The 16,115-nt window shown below is 41.8% G+C and overlaps 1 protein-coding gene and 1 non-coding gene across 4 annotated transcripts in view; one reads left to right on the forward strand and one right to left on the reverse strand.

Moving 5' to 3' along the window:
* ANO6 (anoctamin 6) overlaps positions 1–16,115 on the reverse strand; it is a 232,682-nt gene that overhangs the window by 65,599 nt on the left and 150,968 nt on the right. For all 3 annotated transcript variants that reach the window (XM_069584509.1, XM_069584508.1, XM_069584511.1), the window contains 4 exons: positions 11,112–11,177; positions 10,044–10,331; positions 9,710–9,823; positions 6,559–6,674 (listed from right to left, as the gene is read on the reverse strand). In XM_069584509.1, the coding sequence (XP_069440610.1) occupies positions 6,559–6,674; positions 9,710–9,823; positions 10,044–10,331; positions 11,112–11,177 (584 nt within the window). The remainder of the gene's footprint in view (positions 1–6,558; positions 6,675–9,709; positions 9,824–10,043; positions 10,332–11,111; positions 11,178–16,115) is intronic.
* Positions 15,767–15,840, forward strand: TRNAH-AUG (transfer RNA histidin (anticodon AUG)). Its single transcript has one exon. It is a non-coding gene; the product is annotated as a tRNA-His (tRNA).

Here is a 16,115-nt window from a genome sequence, read left to right on the forward strand (position 1 = left end):
ATCACCAGCTGGGGGGAATGCAGTGTGTCCATTCTCCTGTGACTGGGCTTTGTGGTCTGGCTCATGGGTGGCAGGCGAATGACAGTTCAGGAGATGGTGTCTGGGAGAGAAAAGCCTGGCAGTGGGTTTGGGACATTTTGGACTCTTGGCTGTTAGGCTCTTTGTAATACATTTCTATCAAACATCTGCCCTGGAAATGCCACAGTTAAAATTGGAAAGAATGCTAGAAGTTGCCCATTCCAACCGCCCAGTAGTAAAAACACCCTGCAAGAGGGCTGGTCACTCTACTTGGATATTTACGGTGACAGGGGGTTCAGTACTTCCCAAGGCACCTTTGTTACACTGCTTAGACAAGAAGCTGAGAAAGAATTTTTGAATCCTAAACAGAAAGCCTGTCTCCTGGTTCTTGTTGAAAGGCTGGGGAAAATGAGGATCCCTTCAAATGTAATATCCTCTGATCATTATCTTTCTCTGCCCCAAACATCCCAATTCTTAATACCAATTTTTAAAAATTCAGCTTTGGTTTTAAAAAAATCAAAGCTATAACTATATAGTCAATAAAGAGTCAGTTCTAGAACACTAGGTATAAAAAGAAGCCACCCTCAAGAACCGCTCCCATTTCCTGGCGAGAAGTAACCACTTTCACTTCTTATAGCTGACTCTAGGAATATTTACCTCCACTTCTGTAAATAATATACTTGTACTGTAGTTCACTGACCTCTCAGTTTTACATATCACCTCCTGATGCTTTACTTTGGAAGACTAGAATTAACCTCTCTTTCAACCCCCGTCTCATCTATACACCCATAACTCCTTTCCTGCATCCTCTCGACATAGTTACAATATAATTTTGGTTAGAGTAATAGCCTTGCTTTGCATTATTAAGATACCATAAAGACTGTTCACAGCTGCATCAAATCATCTGCTGTGCTTACTTTTTCTTTTCTGGGCAATATTTTGTTTTCTCTGGAGTTAATAATCGTCTTGGTGGTTCACTGTTTAGTTTTCTGTGTCAGTTCAGTTCAGTCACTCAGTCGTGTCCGACTCTTTGTGACCCCATGAATCACAGCACGCCAGGCCTCCCTGTCCATCACCAACTCCCAGAGTTCACCCAGACTCACGTCCACCAAGTCAGTGATGCCATCCAGCCATCTCATCCTCGGTCGTCCCCTTCTCCTCCTGCCCCCAATCCCTCCCAGCATCAGACTCTCTTCCAATGAGTCAACTCTTCGCATGAGGTGGCCAAAGTACTGGAGTTTCAGCTTTAGCATCATTCCTTCCAAAGAAATCCCAGGGTTGATCTCCTTCAGAATGGACTGGTTGGATCTCCTTGCAGTCCAAGGGACTCGCAAGAGTCTTCTCCAACACCACAGTTCAAATGCATCAATTCTTCGGTGCTCAGCCTTCTTCACAGTCCAACTCACATCCATACATGACCACTGGAAAAACCATAGCCGTGACTAGACGGACCTTAGTCGGCAAAGTAATGTCTCTGCTTTTGAATATACTATCTAGGTTGGTCATAACTTTTCTTCCAAGGAGTAAGTGTCTTTTAATTTCATGGCTGCAATCACCATCTGCAGTGATTCTGGAGCCCAGAAAAATAAATTCTGACACTGTTTCCACTGTTTCCCCATCTATGTCCCATGAAGTGATGGGACCGGATGCCATGATCTTCGTTTTTTGAATGTTGAGCTTTAAGCCAACTTTTTCACTCTCCTCTTTCACTTTCATCAAGAGGCTTTTTAGTTCCTCTTCCCTTGCTGCCATAAGGGTGGTGTCATCTGCATATCTGAGGTTATTGATATTTCTCCCAGCAATCTTGATTCCAGCTTGTGTTTCTTCCAGTACTTAGCAACAATTCAACCCCAGACTTCCCTTTCAGGTGTAACTTTCTCACTGCTTTCTGACACATGAGTCAGTCTATCAATTTCATCTCCTGGAATCAATCTCTTCAGTCTCTTTCCTGCCACCTGGATTAATGACTTGCTAGGAGTCCTGCCAAGAGCTGTTACCTGGGCTCTCCATGCCCCTCTTTTAGGCTGGGAACCCCCATTTATTGAACCCATGTATTTTTCTTTCTGAGTGGAGTACCTCTGTACTTCCTCCATTACTTTGCACATTTAAATTATGAAAATTTCCTCACACCAAATGAAGAATTTGGCCATATATGGGACAGTGAGTTAAAAAAAAAAACACCTTCCTTGGCAATATGAAACTGTTGCTCTCTTTTCTTGTACCTTCAAGCGTTGATGTTGAGAAATGCAAAGCTATTCTGAGTCTTGCTCCTTCGTATGAAGCCTGGTTTTCTTTCTGGAAGCTTGCAGGACCTTCTGTCTGCTCCAGTGTTTGAGAGGCCACATTTCAGCGACCTGATGGCTCCCTGTCCATCCTCCAAGCTGCGTGCTCTGCATGCTTGTCCACACAGAGCCTCAGGGTGCTCAGTTCTTCAATAGTTCCGATACTTGTCTTGAAATATTTCTCTCATTCCCTCCTTACATTTTCTCTGGCCTTATTTTTAGCATTCCTATTATTTGTTCATTGTGCATCCTGGACTGATTTTTAAGTTTTTATCTTTCCCCCTGTGTCTTCATATTTTGACTCCATGTTTGGTACAACTTCTTCAACATCATTTTTTAATACTGCTGTTCCCTCCTCCCCCCCGCCATTCTGCTCATTTTTAATTCCTAAGAGCTACATGTTACTCTCAGAATGATCCTTTCTTTACTTTTCTTTAAACTAGAACCCTGTTTTTGTATTGTGGATATCATGTATTCTCTTGGCACTCTGAGCGAGTGTTACAGGAAACTTGCCTTTTTTTTTTTTTTTTTTTCCTGTGCAAGGTCTGTTTCTTCCAGGTGTTTTTTTTCCTGCTTGCTTGACTTGCTTTTTGGGAAAGAGTTAATTTTCCCTCTGCTAATCCCTGGAAACCAGAGAGGAAGGTTTAACATCCTGAGTGCTGAAGGGGTTACTAATGGGACGTGTCAACTACAGACTGACACTTGCCGTTGGCACTTGCCATCCACCTGTACAAGGATTGAATCATGCAGCTGCTGATGGTCAACATCCCCTGAAAGGTGCTCAGGGTAAAGAGCAGAAATGAGGCACGCTGTGCTCTGAGGAAAACTGGCAGAACAGGTCTTCAGATAGTTAAATCTTTTCAGAAGCTGTTTTTATGAGCTCAATTCTTATATCTCCTCATATCTAGAAAAACACTAAAATTCTTCAGTGCTTCAGTGAAGATGGTTCCTCACGATTAGCAGAAACCTTCTGCAAAAACAAAATATGTGCTTGATTGCATGTGTCCCCCTTCATCAAAATCACATATATAGTGACCTCTCCCTCTGCCTCTCTGGAGCAGTTTCTCAGAGCGGAGATGCTGTCTCTGGGCTCATTTTGTCCCAAATAAAACTTAACCCACAACTCTCATGTTGTACATTTCTTTTTAAAGTTGACAGAAGCATCAAGGGGGACAGGTGGACTGGGGCAGGGAATAGTTAATTGTATTTTCCTCAGCAAAAGATACTTAAAATCCTGGGGAAACCCCGGCCCCCAAACAAAAACCCATAAAGAATGATTAAAAAGCCATCAAACCAATCACTCTGCCAACAGATGCTATAGGTTTAGTACAAAAAGAAAATAATGGAAGAGAACCCTCATATAAATATCAGCTTCAAATACTGACATGTATATAAACATCCTTTTTCAAAATTTTATTCTCCAGGGTATCTGAGTTAATGAGAGAAACTGTCTCTTTATGATTCTAATCCAACTAGTAAATAAAGGAAGAAATCATACTCTAGTACCTTGGCCACCTGATGTGAAGAGCTGACTCACTGGAAAAGACCCTGATGCTGGGAAAGATTGAGGGCAGGAAGAGAAGGGGGCGACAGGATGAGATGGTTGGAATCACCGACTCCATGGACAGGAATCTGAGCAAACTCTGAGTGATGGTGCATAGGGTAGCCTGGCATGCTAAGGTCCATGGGGTTGGAAGGAGTCAGACACAACTTAATGACTGAGCAACGACAAATGGCCAAATAAACAAAATCCCTGAGGAAATGACGAATCTAGACAACATTCATTAGTGGCTGCTATCATCACAGAAAAGATAGACAACTGGACATTATATATCCACTGACAGAAATATGAAACTCACACAAGTGTTCTTGTGCAAAGTTCAATCTCAATCAGATCAAGCCTTTAGATGAGGATCAAATCACTTTGTTAAAGCAAATACACAGGACAGAGAAACAAGTAACACCTCAGGGGAGAATGAAATCAGCCAGATAGAAAACAGAGAAACAATTATGAGGAAAACAAGAAAGAAACTGGAAAATTGTAGATTAGCAGCTATTTGAGAGATGTTACTTGCAACATCTGGACCTTGTTTGGATACTGATTATAACCAAAAAACTGTTAAAAAATGTATTTTTGTGACAGGAAAACATGAATACTGATTATTTTACAACTTTAAACAAAAGGAGTATTCTGGTTATATTTAGAAGAAATCTTGTCATTCTATTAATGAAATATTATGCTATTTGGAGTTGTCTTCAAAATGACCCAGTAGGAAGTAGAGAAAAAGCTGAAACAACGGTGACTATGAGTTTATAATGTTTGGAGATGGGTGACAGACATAGGCAAACTTGCCGTATTATTTATTTTCTCTACTCTTGTATATGTTTAAGATTTCCCTTGTGCTCAGTCATGTCCGACTCGTTGTGGCCCCGTGGACTGCAGCTTGCCAGGAAAGAAATTTCCCAGGCAAGAATACTGGAGCGGGTTGCCACTTCCCACTCCGGGGGATCTTCCTGACCCAGGGTTCAAACCCATATCTCTTTCATCTCCCGCAGTGGTAGGTGTATTCTTTACCACTAACGCCACCTGGGAGGCCCAAAATTTCCCTTAATAAAACGTAAAACAAAATGAAAATTCTTCAGTGTTTTAAAATTCTCACTTTTAAGATTAAGAGGTTTTCCCCAAGTTCAGGTGGACAGGCAATGAGACATCATAGGAAGAACAGGCACACGCTTCTGGGTCCACCTTGACCCTCCTCTTCTTCTCATCCCACATATCTAATCCATAACCATGTCCTGTCAACCTGACTCCCCAAACACATTCCATATTTGCCCCCAGGACTTCTCATCTGGTTTGTGCTAATAGCCTCTTACCAGCTTTCCCTGTTTCCTGCCTCCCCCATCACTTAGTTTCCACAGTATCTTTGCAGAATGTGAGTGAGATAAAATTACTCGAATGGTTAAAATATTGCAGCAGCTTTTCACTGCACTTGTCTACACTCCTTTCCATGTTCCCGATACCCTTCTAACCTTGTGTGTCATCTTTCTCTTTCCCCTTAGCACTGGTTTTCACTATTTCCTCAAGCTTAACAAGTGCTTTTGTGCCTTGAGGCCACTGTACCAGTGGCCTCTCTTCCTGATATGACTTTTTCCCAGATCCTTAAAATACTGGGCATTTTTTTTTTCCAACTAGACAAATCTCAGCTCACATGCTCACTTACTCAAAGATAACTTTCTTGACTCACTTTCCTCCCCACTTCCTAGTTCCTCTCCATCTCATCACTGTGTCATTTTCATTTCACTCAGAAATGTTGTTTACTTATTTATGTCCTTAGTTGTTCTTGATCTATTTTTCTCCAACAGCTTTGCCCAAACAATGTAAGTTTCTGGAGAGCAGCTGACACTGGTGCTTTGAGAAGACGCATGCTGGACATTATGTCCACATACTGTTGGAAATGGTACCCAATAGAAGATACAGGAAAACAGTGAAAACTGGCATCTCTTATCATGGCTCAGGTTGTAAAGAATCCACTTGCAACTCAGGAGACCCAGGTTCAATCTCTGGATCAGGAAGATCCCCTGGAGAAGGAAATGGCTACCCACTCCAGAATTCTTGCCTGGGAAATCCCATGGACAGAGGAGCCTGGCAGCCTACAGTCCATGGGGTCACAAGTCAGACACAATTTAGCAACTAAACCACCACCATCATACAATTTAAGCTAAATCTAACATTTACTCCTGTTTAATGAAGAATTAAACATTTCCTTCTCCAGGGGATCTTCCCAACCCAGGGATCGAACCTGGGTCCCCTGCCTTCCAGACAGACACTTTAACCTCTGAGCCACCAGGGAAGCTAATGAAGAATTTGGTGGGTCTTTGATCTCCAGTTGGGTAGTCTCATATGCCTTGGAATTTCCCAAGATAAGATTGACTTCGTTATTCACGGTAGACTCTAAATAGTTTGTGCAAATGAGATGATTCAGGATGTGGACTGGCCAGGCCAGAAAGACCAATCACATGATTGGAACCATGTGATACTGCAGGACCACTGGGAGAAAAGGGGGTTGGAGATCGAGCCATGTGAGCAGTGACTCACTCAATCATGCCTAGTAATGAGCCCCCAATAAAAATTCTGGGCAACAAAGCTCAGAGCTGCAGTGAGCTTCCCTGGTTGGCAATACTCTTAGAGGACTGTCACACTTAGAAACCACAAGGGCAACCCTGAGCCCTTCCCAGTGGAGTGCTCACTACAACTCACCTGATAAGATCCAAGGGCTGCTTTTTGTATATGCTTCGAGGATGAGCCCATTCCCTGTACAGAAGGTACCGCTCATTGGGGCAGCTGAGGTCCTCCGATGGGCTGCTGAAGTTGCACTGGGAAGAAGCAGCAAAGAAACGAGCATCACAATCGGTATGTGTTTGTGTTTGCGTGTTCTGTTGGCTAAATGCGGCCCTAACATATCACAGTCATTTGTAAATAAGGGGTCTCATTTGCTGGAAGGAAATACCATGTAGTTCTTAGGAATTCTCAACTGGGAGTAATACTAATGCCTAGAGGGCCATTTGTGAATGTGGGTGGAAAGGAATGCTTGGATGTTACAATCCCAGGGACCACCGCTGGATACTCATGTACTATAAATGGACCAGCTCTAAATAAAGAAAACCTGGGCTGCTCAAGGGCTCAAACTCTCATGGCGGAGGAATGCCTGACAGCCCAGTCCCCTCCTTAGACACCCAGAGCAACCAGCTGGTTAGTTACAGGGTCAGTTCTAAAACCCAGGCTTTTTTGTCCCTCAATTCAGCAGTTATTCTGTGAAAATACAGAATATAAACAACAAAAAAAGCCTGATGTGATGTTACACATTTAGCTTATTCAAGAAACCAAACTTCCTGCCTCTGCTTAAATGCAATCTCTCTTCTTCCCACCTGACTCACCTTCCTTCCGTCATACTAGAACCAGAATCACCTGGCTCCACCACTTGCTAGTTGGATGACCTTCTGGAAGTCAGTCAGCCTCTCCATTCATCAATTTCCTCATCAATAAAATGGGGATAATAATACTACCCACCTCAAAGAGTTGTTAAGATGATCAATTCATCCACAGCAATGTTCAAAGTTCCTGGCATATAATAACTACTGACAGATGTTATTATCAACCAGAAAATTATTAATATTAAAGCTTTAACATGAGTCCTGACCTCTACTTGCCTGCCTTCTAAATACCTCATGAGATCATCCCTTAGCCTGGACGTGGGACCAGTGCAATTACAGGAAGATTTAGTGGAAAAGAACTGGGCATGGGCAGATGTCCAGTGAGTACTACAGAGCCTTGACATCCCATACTGATAATCACGACAGCTATTTGCAAGTGTACCCAAGTTCATATCATGCTCACTGCTAGTCTTGTCGGTGCACAAATATAAAACACAGGGACTGTCAGGTTGGACTGCTCTGTTGGGTCTTTTAGCCAGGAAACTCAGCATCTGCTTCCCCATCCAGCTCCCAGTTCTCTGTGCATGTGTATCAAGGAGCATGCATACTGTCCTAGTTTCTTACACAGTACATTTCAATATTGTCTTCATCCACAAATACATGTACTTCACAGCAGCAATTATCAATCAGTCTTTGCTTTGTTTGGCCTTTCAGTTCAGTTCAGTCGCTCACACATGTCTGACTCTTTGTGACCCCATGGACTGCAGCACGCCAGGCCTCCTCCATCACCAACACCCAATGTTTACTCAAACTCACGACCATTGAGTCAGTGATGCCATCCAACCATCTCATCCTCTGTCGCCCCCTTCTCCTCCTTCAATCTTTTCCAGCATCAGGGTCTTTACATCTTTTCCTGCCCTTCGCATTAGATGGCCAAAGTATCGAAGTTTCAGCTTCAGCATCAGTCCTCCCAATGGATATTCAGGACTGATTTCCTTTAGGATGGACTGGCTGGATCTCCTTACTGTCCAAGGAACCCTCAAGAGTTTTCTCCAACACCACAGTTCAAAAGCATCAATTCTTCAGCACTCAGCTTTCTTTACAGTTCAACTCTCACATTCATACATGACTACTAGAAAAACCATAGCTTTGACCAGATGGACCTTTGTTGGCAAAGTAATGTCTGCTTTTTAATATGCTGTCTAGGTTGGTCATAACTTTTCTTCCAAGGAGTAAGCGTTTTTTAATTTCATGGCTGCAGTCACCATCTGCAGTGATTTTGGAGCTCCCAAAAATAAAGTCTGACACTGTTTCCACTGTTTCCCAATCTATGTCCCATGAAGTGATGGGACCAGATGCCATGATCTTCGTTTTCTGAATGCTGAGCTTTAAGCCAACTTTTTCACTCTCCTCTTTCACTTTCATTAAGAGGTTCTTTAGTTCTTCTTCACTTTCTGCCATAAGGGTGGTGTCATCTGCATATGTGAGGTCATTGATATTTCTCCCGGCAGTCTTGATTCTAGCCTGTGCTTCATCCAGTCCAGCATTACTCATGATGTACTCTTTGGCCTTAGAGATCCAGATAAACTGATAGTGAATATAACAAAGTAACAGAGCAATATAAAACAGGATTTTATTTATTTTAATGACAGAACTTTAAAACCTTAGGTAAAACATCCTTGGATTTATAGAATCATTAAGCTTCTACAGCACATTTTAAATTTTCATTTCATGAGTGATCTTATCAGCTAGAGGAGTGCTCTTGAATTTGAGGAGTTGCTGTCATCTCAGTATGCTGTCCTTAAGAAATGTCAACACTCTGCTGTATTGCCATCCTGACAAGAACCCTGACAGATGCCTTTTTAGAAGCCCTGTGATATTCCAGGACACAGTTTGAAAATGGTTATTTCAGAAGAGAAAATGCCTGCCTGAATTACAGAAAATGATAAGTGAAATGATCTAACATATTTTTCTTACAAAGAACCAATACTTTTCCGGTTGATAATAATATGTCAGTAATTATGAAAACAGCTGACAGATATATAGTACTTATTATATGCCAAGAACTGTTCTAACATCCACGTGGATGAACTGATCCTCAGAACAACTCTATGAGATAGGTACTATTATTATCCCCATTTTACTGATGAGGAAATTGATGAATAGAGAGGTTAAGTGACTTTCACAAGATCCTCCAGCTAGAAAGGTGTTTGAGTTTGAGTCCACACATTAACTCTGGGAAATGCTGTCTATTCATTCGTTCACTCATTTTAACTAAGGGGTTTTCCCTCTGCCTGGGATTAAAATACAACATGAGCAGTAAAAATACAACATGATTCCTGCCCTAAATGAATTTACAATCTTGCAATATGTCCTCTTCATTTTACCAAGGAAGAAACAAGTTCAAGAAGATTAGCCTTTCCCTAACATTAGAATACATTTTAGATATTTTATTTCGTTTTTGCCATTTGACTTACATCATGGAGAGGGAAAGCTGCTTTGTAGATTCCAGAGCTTACGAGTTTGTTAATTCCAAACTTTTTAACATTGTCCCTTACTTGGTACATTATCCGAGAAAGAATGAAGTAAACCTAAAAAAGATTCCAAAATAGAGTGTGTAGTTTATACAGTGTAACTAGCCAATCATCGCTTACTATCCTAACAGGAATCTGTAGGTGTATTACTTTTCTTTCTTTCTTTTTTTTGGCAGCTTTTAAAACCCAAACCAAACCAACCAAATTAGACCAAGAATTCTTCAACAGTAGGTTCTAAATCACCCCAAGACAGCAGCTAAATTGGGTTTAGACTTACAATGCGGCTTCTGGTGGCTGGATTGAAGAATGTGTCTCTGTCTTGAATGTAAAAGTCATTCATGCGGTTCTTCTCAAATGGGGCAGTGAAAAACTCTTGCTCTGGCTTGATGATACTTTCATCCACTTGGAGGAGTTTGGTAAACCAATTGAAATTATCAAAGGCTGAGGACCGGGTTTTCAGATCATTGGGTTTCAGAGGCAATTTGATGTGCATTATCTCTGCATAGGTACATAGCACCTCCCACGGGGCATGTACTTTTACAAATACGAGCTTGTCATCCACAAGCTATATTGAAAGAATAAGCATACAAACCAGGAAAGCAAATCAACTATTGATATTTTCACAAATTTAAAACAGATTATTCTTATGTTTTAGTTCTTTCATAAAAGCACCAATATTTTAGATAAAGAAAAGCAAATGTGTTAATTATTGGTCCAAATTAGTAACTAAACATAAAAACACTATATTGTAGTATTACTGTAATGACAAGTTTTAAAATTTCTTAAACCAAGCAGAAGGCTATATATTATATATCTGTTCAATGTCATTATGTGATCATTAAAAAGGACTTAAAAGAACCATATTTATTAATATAGAAATGCATTTACTATATGATAAAGAGAGAAAAGCAAACTTTAAAACTGTGAACTGATAATTTCCTTTTAAGGGAAAAATGTATATATTTGAGCAAAAGAAAATATTTAGAAGGACAAGATTATTTATGGATAAAGTACAGATGATTTTCAATTCCATGATTCTTACATTTTCTAATTTTTGGGGGGTAAACTATCATTTGTATTATATAAAAATCTTCAAAAAGGTTCTTGAATAAATACATTCATACATAGCTTTATATTAGATTCTTTGGCTATCAAGAAAGATCCACGGTTTTTATCAGTAACAAACATATATTCTATAATGCAGATTCTGACTGACTCCTGTCCCAGCCTGCAGTTGAGGCGTGGCTGGGGTTACATGTTTCAAATGCCTTTCCAGGACTCCGAGTGACAGGCTAGTTCCCAGGAGCAACAGTCAGCTGACATCTGGAAAGGGTCTGACACTTACGGATCTGGTGGCTTCTAGCTGCAGACCATCACAGATGAGGTTAGATTCATATGCTTGTCTTTTTCTCTGCCAAAAGAAATTGGAAATGTATCAGGCCTTCAGTTTTACCAAGGGGGGGCGGGGAGAAAAAAAGCTATGTGTTTTTATAATTAAAAAAAATAATCAAACCAATTTGAACTGAATGAAGAGACACATTTGCTCAAAACAGCACAGAAGCAATGGAGACGTGTGGGTTGAGATTCCTCAGAGGCAATGCTGTGGAGAATAACTGGATTCTCTTGGGACTCTGGAGGACCCTTGGTTGTCCTGTAGGTTTCTGGCCACTTGAGGTACATAAAAGTCTCCAGCTTTGGCACAATTTCAAAGACTTTTTTTGGCTTATGAGAGATTGTGTACGTAAGTGGAGTTTTTGGAGTTCCGCTCACCCACAGAATATACCAGAGTTACAGTCCAGATCTGACATTCTAGATTCTTATAATTTTGTTTCTACATCAGACACTGAAATAGTTTGGTTTGGGATGTATATATTTCATCTTTGCCTGCCTTGACCAATTTTAATAAAACAACACACAATTTTGGTAAAATGTAAGAAAGTTTTCCTTTTGTAAGACTGAAATGTTAGTGAAGCTATAAAACAAACACCTAAATCTACAAAATGAGCTGATAATATATCTGACCATGTTACAGAGCCATTTGTATGAACCACGTGGTGAAACATATCTCAACTAAGATGTTAAAAACAGAGGAAGTAAAGGAAGAACATATTTCTGACAGACAAAAACAAAACCACATAAAATATAAGCTAGAATTTCCACCTTTCGTAATCACAGGAGATGAACTGGACCAATTCTCCCACCGAAGACAACTAAAAATGCTGCATTAAAATCAGTTTTTAGCTTCAGCAGTTAACAGGATAGAGAGGAATTACTGGGCCAATGTCCTGTATCTAGTGGGTTGGGCAGTCAGGCCACTGTGCCCATGGAGCACGGGTCATGCTTTGCCCACTGTGGACGGGCAGAGAGGAAGCTCAGCTGCTGTGCCACACAGTGCCTGGAACATAGAAAGCACCTAATAAATGTAAAGTGGACGCTGCATGTAAAAAGGTCCGAGGTGAACAAATACACCTGGCATTTGACTTAATGTGAGTGCCAGTGGAAACCCTAATATATTTTGTGGAAGTATGAGAAACAGAATATTGCTTTATTTTCATATATTTCATAAAATTATATAGTATTAATACTTACTGTGCCAGACACTGTTCTAAGAGCTTTACAAATATAACACGTTTGTTACAACCTGAGCACAAAATAGTCACTCAGAGAAAAACAGCAAGTGCTATAAACAAATAAGCCAAACTTACGCCAAACTTACCTAGGAAAGTCTAGTGAGATGAGAGCTAGGGGGTGAGATTGGGGTGTGGAGGTACAGCTTTCCCATTGTTCCCAGCAGGCGGCTGCTCCCTCTGCCCGCCTCCCACCCCCTATCTTTGCAATGCACTTTGCTAGGATTTTCACTTTTCTCTACTCCTCATTCACCATCTGCCCACTTCAACTGGGAAGGTGGTTCAGATCCACTCTGCTTGGTACCCAAGCAGTATTTCTTTACGTTAGACTCAAACCCTCATACTTCAATTCCTGCATGGCAGCCCAAGCATTGTTCCAGATGGAGTCTTTCTTTACTATTGTATGAAAGCATTTCTGATCTTTCCAGCCACACCTGACAAGAGTACTCAGCAGGAGTACATGCCCAATACATGTTTGTTGAAAGAATACACTCAACAAACATTAATTTGTTCTACAAACATTTCCTGAGAGCACTCTTCAAAGTGATGAAGATTCAAAGAGCAATTTGAAAGGGTCTGCTGCAGAGGATTTACAAACTCAGCATCCAGGGATGTAGGACTCCGTCCAATACGAAAGGACTGGGACACTCATTCATGGGCCTAAAGCACTGTAATGGACACTCGTCATTCTATATGGCCACTCAGCATTTCCACTCCCGCCAGAGCCCACGTCCCCTACAGCAAGTAAAAACAGACACACCTATTCCTTGTCTCCCCTGAGTTTAGCTGCCGGCAAGTGAGTAGCTATTAAGCAGACCACTTAAGACTCTAATCAGAAGCTGGAGATGCAAAGAAGTCAGGCCAAGCAGAACTCCTCCTGGGGCAGCTGGGAGAGTGGGAGCCAGTGACAGAAGTGGCAGAGGTCTCAGCAGGAGCTTTCGGGGAGCACTGCTGGTCAGAAGTGACCAGAGGCAGTTCTGGACCCTGGGGAGCAACCTTGCTGTGAAATGGAATTTGGAGCACTGCCTCTGGCTGCCTCATTTCCAGGCTTTGTTTGTCCGAGTCTTCCAGTGAATCTGTGAGCCCCCTAAAATTCTTTACTAATAGACTCTTTGTTTCTCTGTCTGCTTAAATTAGAGCTAATTTCTGTTACTTGCCAGCAAGAATTCTCATAGAGTAATAACGATGAACTAGGGAAAACCTGTTAGCTTAAAACCAAAATCACTGTGCAGTATAGGGAGGGGTGTTCTGTGCAGACCGGACACTGACTCTTTCTGGGGAGATGCCTCAACCTGAGGTTGTACAAATGGTGACCCAGTTTGTCCCACTAGAGGTCATAAGTAGAATTCAACTGTCTTCTGTCTCCTCAAGGAGTCAGGCAGCAATAATTTCAGTTAGGACGTGAAAGCTCAGACTCAAGACTTTTAGCTCACATGGACAAATGTCCTTCTAGTTAGATGACTAGGTTGTTGTTCAGTCACTCAGCCGTGTCCGACTCTTTGTGACCCCATGGACTGCAGCACTCCAGGCTTCCCTGTTCTTCACAATCTCCCAGAGTTTGCTCTGACTCATGTCCATTGAGTCAATGATGCCATCCAACCACCTCATCCTCTGTGGTCCCTTCTCCTCCTGTCCTCAATCTTTCCCAGCTTTTCCAGTGAGTCAGCTCTTCCCATCAGGTGGCTAAAGTATTGGAGCTTCAGCATCAGTCTTTCCAATGAATATTCAGGACTGATTTTCTTTAGGATTGACTGGTTTGATCTCCTTGCAGTCCAAGGGTTCTCAAGACTCTTCTCCAGCAACACAGCTTCTAGAAGGCTAGGACAATCAGTTAAAACGGCAGCTTCTCCCATGGCTTAATGGGTGTGTGAACAATGAAGAGATGGTAATAAGAAACCAAATATCTGTGTTAACTGGTCTCATAAAATTCCACGGTTCCCATCAAAAGCATACCGTGATGCACAACTGTCTCCTTCCTGGCCCCCCTCCTCCACTGGGGAGTGGCTCCAAACTTTGAAGGTGCTCCTTGCATTTGACACTTCACTCTTGGACTTTTCAAGTGCTGTGGTCTCCTTCCTCAGACAAATGCAGCCACTCACAAAAGGTCCTGTGCATGCCGCCTCTCTTAGGAGGACACCATCTTTCTCCTGGGTATCAGCAGATCACGTCTTTTTCCTGTTTCTCCTGAGTTTGCTTTGGCAATACCTTCTCTTCTTTTCAGTCCTTTATCTTCATTGCTCTTATTCAGCAAACAAATACCTTAAATGTTTCCTTTCTTAAAGAATATGAAATCCTGCCTCAGGCCTAGCTGCTCTTTGGTTATCATTCCTGTCCCTCGGGATGTCTGTCTTTTAATCTTGATATCCTTAGCACCTAGAATGGGCCTAATGTGGAAGAAACAAGCAGTAGATGTCTGATGAAAGAAGGAATGAGTGGATGGTGCGTGGACGGCTGCCGGTTTTGTGGGAATTGACTGAGGAATGTAGTGTAGCAACGAGGCGCCTCTTTCCTGAGCTCCCCTTCCCCCACAGTGCTCCAAGAACTTTACTTATGCGCATAACAGGACATGATGGAGAAAGAGAGATATAGTTTAATTCTGGAACATGCTAGCAACAAATAGCTCCAGGGTACCCAGAGCAGGAAGACATCTCTTGATCCCCTGGGAGTCTAAATTACCCAGATGACAAAAGGGGGCCACTTCAGAGAACCTGCAAAGAACTAGCCCCACGAGAGGGCAGTTGCATCATCACACGTAGCAAACACAAACTACTCCTGCCTTAGCTGTATCCGCTGGATCAGCCATGACCGTGACAAGCGGCATGGTGCAAACTAGACATGGTTAGATTCCAAGTCAAAATTTAAATCCTGGGCCTGCCATTTGCTAGCTCTGTGACACTGGGCAAATAAACTCTGCAAGTATCTGTGGCTTCATCTCAAAGGTGGTGTAAGAAATAGCTTCATAAGTATAAAGTCCTCAGCATAAGGCCTGACACATAATAAGCCCATAATAAGACATGTTAACCATTGTTATCATCTTTCTCTGTCTTCAAATATGCTCAGCCTCCTTTATTCCTTAGAAAAAATAAAAAAGTCCTCTCTACCTTGTAAGCCTCAGAGCCTCACCTCTTTTATTTAATGTCAAACATCATAACAAAAATAAGCAACCCTAATCATTTAGCCTCCACAATGTGCACCCAGTGACATCTAATCCCTCCAACGGGATACCAATGACATTATTTTACCAGAACTCCAGGAACTGGATCTTAAACCTGAGTCATTTAGCTCACTTTCCTCTTGACTCTTTATACACTATGTTGTCCTGGTCCTCAGGACCTTCTTTGATGTATAATGGATGGATACATCCTTCTGGACTTCCCTGGTGGCTCAGTTGGTAAGAGCATCTGCCTATGATGCGGGAGACCCAGGTTCAATCCCTGGGTCAGGAAGATCCCCCTGGAGAAGGAAATGGCAACCCACTCCAGTACTTTTGCCTGGAAAATCTCATGAATGGACGGAGGAGCCTGCTAGGCTACAGTCCATGGAGTCGCAAAAAGTCAAACACGACTTAGTGACTTCACTTTCATATATCCTTTTCATTCTCTGAAGAAAGAATTAATATTGTTAAAACGGTCATACTACTTAAAGTAACCTACAGATTGAATGCACTCTCTATCAAAATACCCATGACATTTTTCACAGAACAAACAATTCTGAAATTTATA

Source organism: Ovis canadensis, chromosome 3 (genome assembly GCF_042477335.2).
Source record: "Ovis canadensis isolate MfBH-ARS-UI-01 breed Bighorn chromosome 3, ARS-UI_OviCan_v2, whole genome shotgun sequence".
Lineage (NCBI taxonomy): Eukaryota > Metazoa > Chordata > Mammalia > Artiodactyla > Bovidae > Ovis > Ovis canadensis.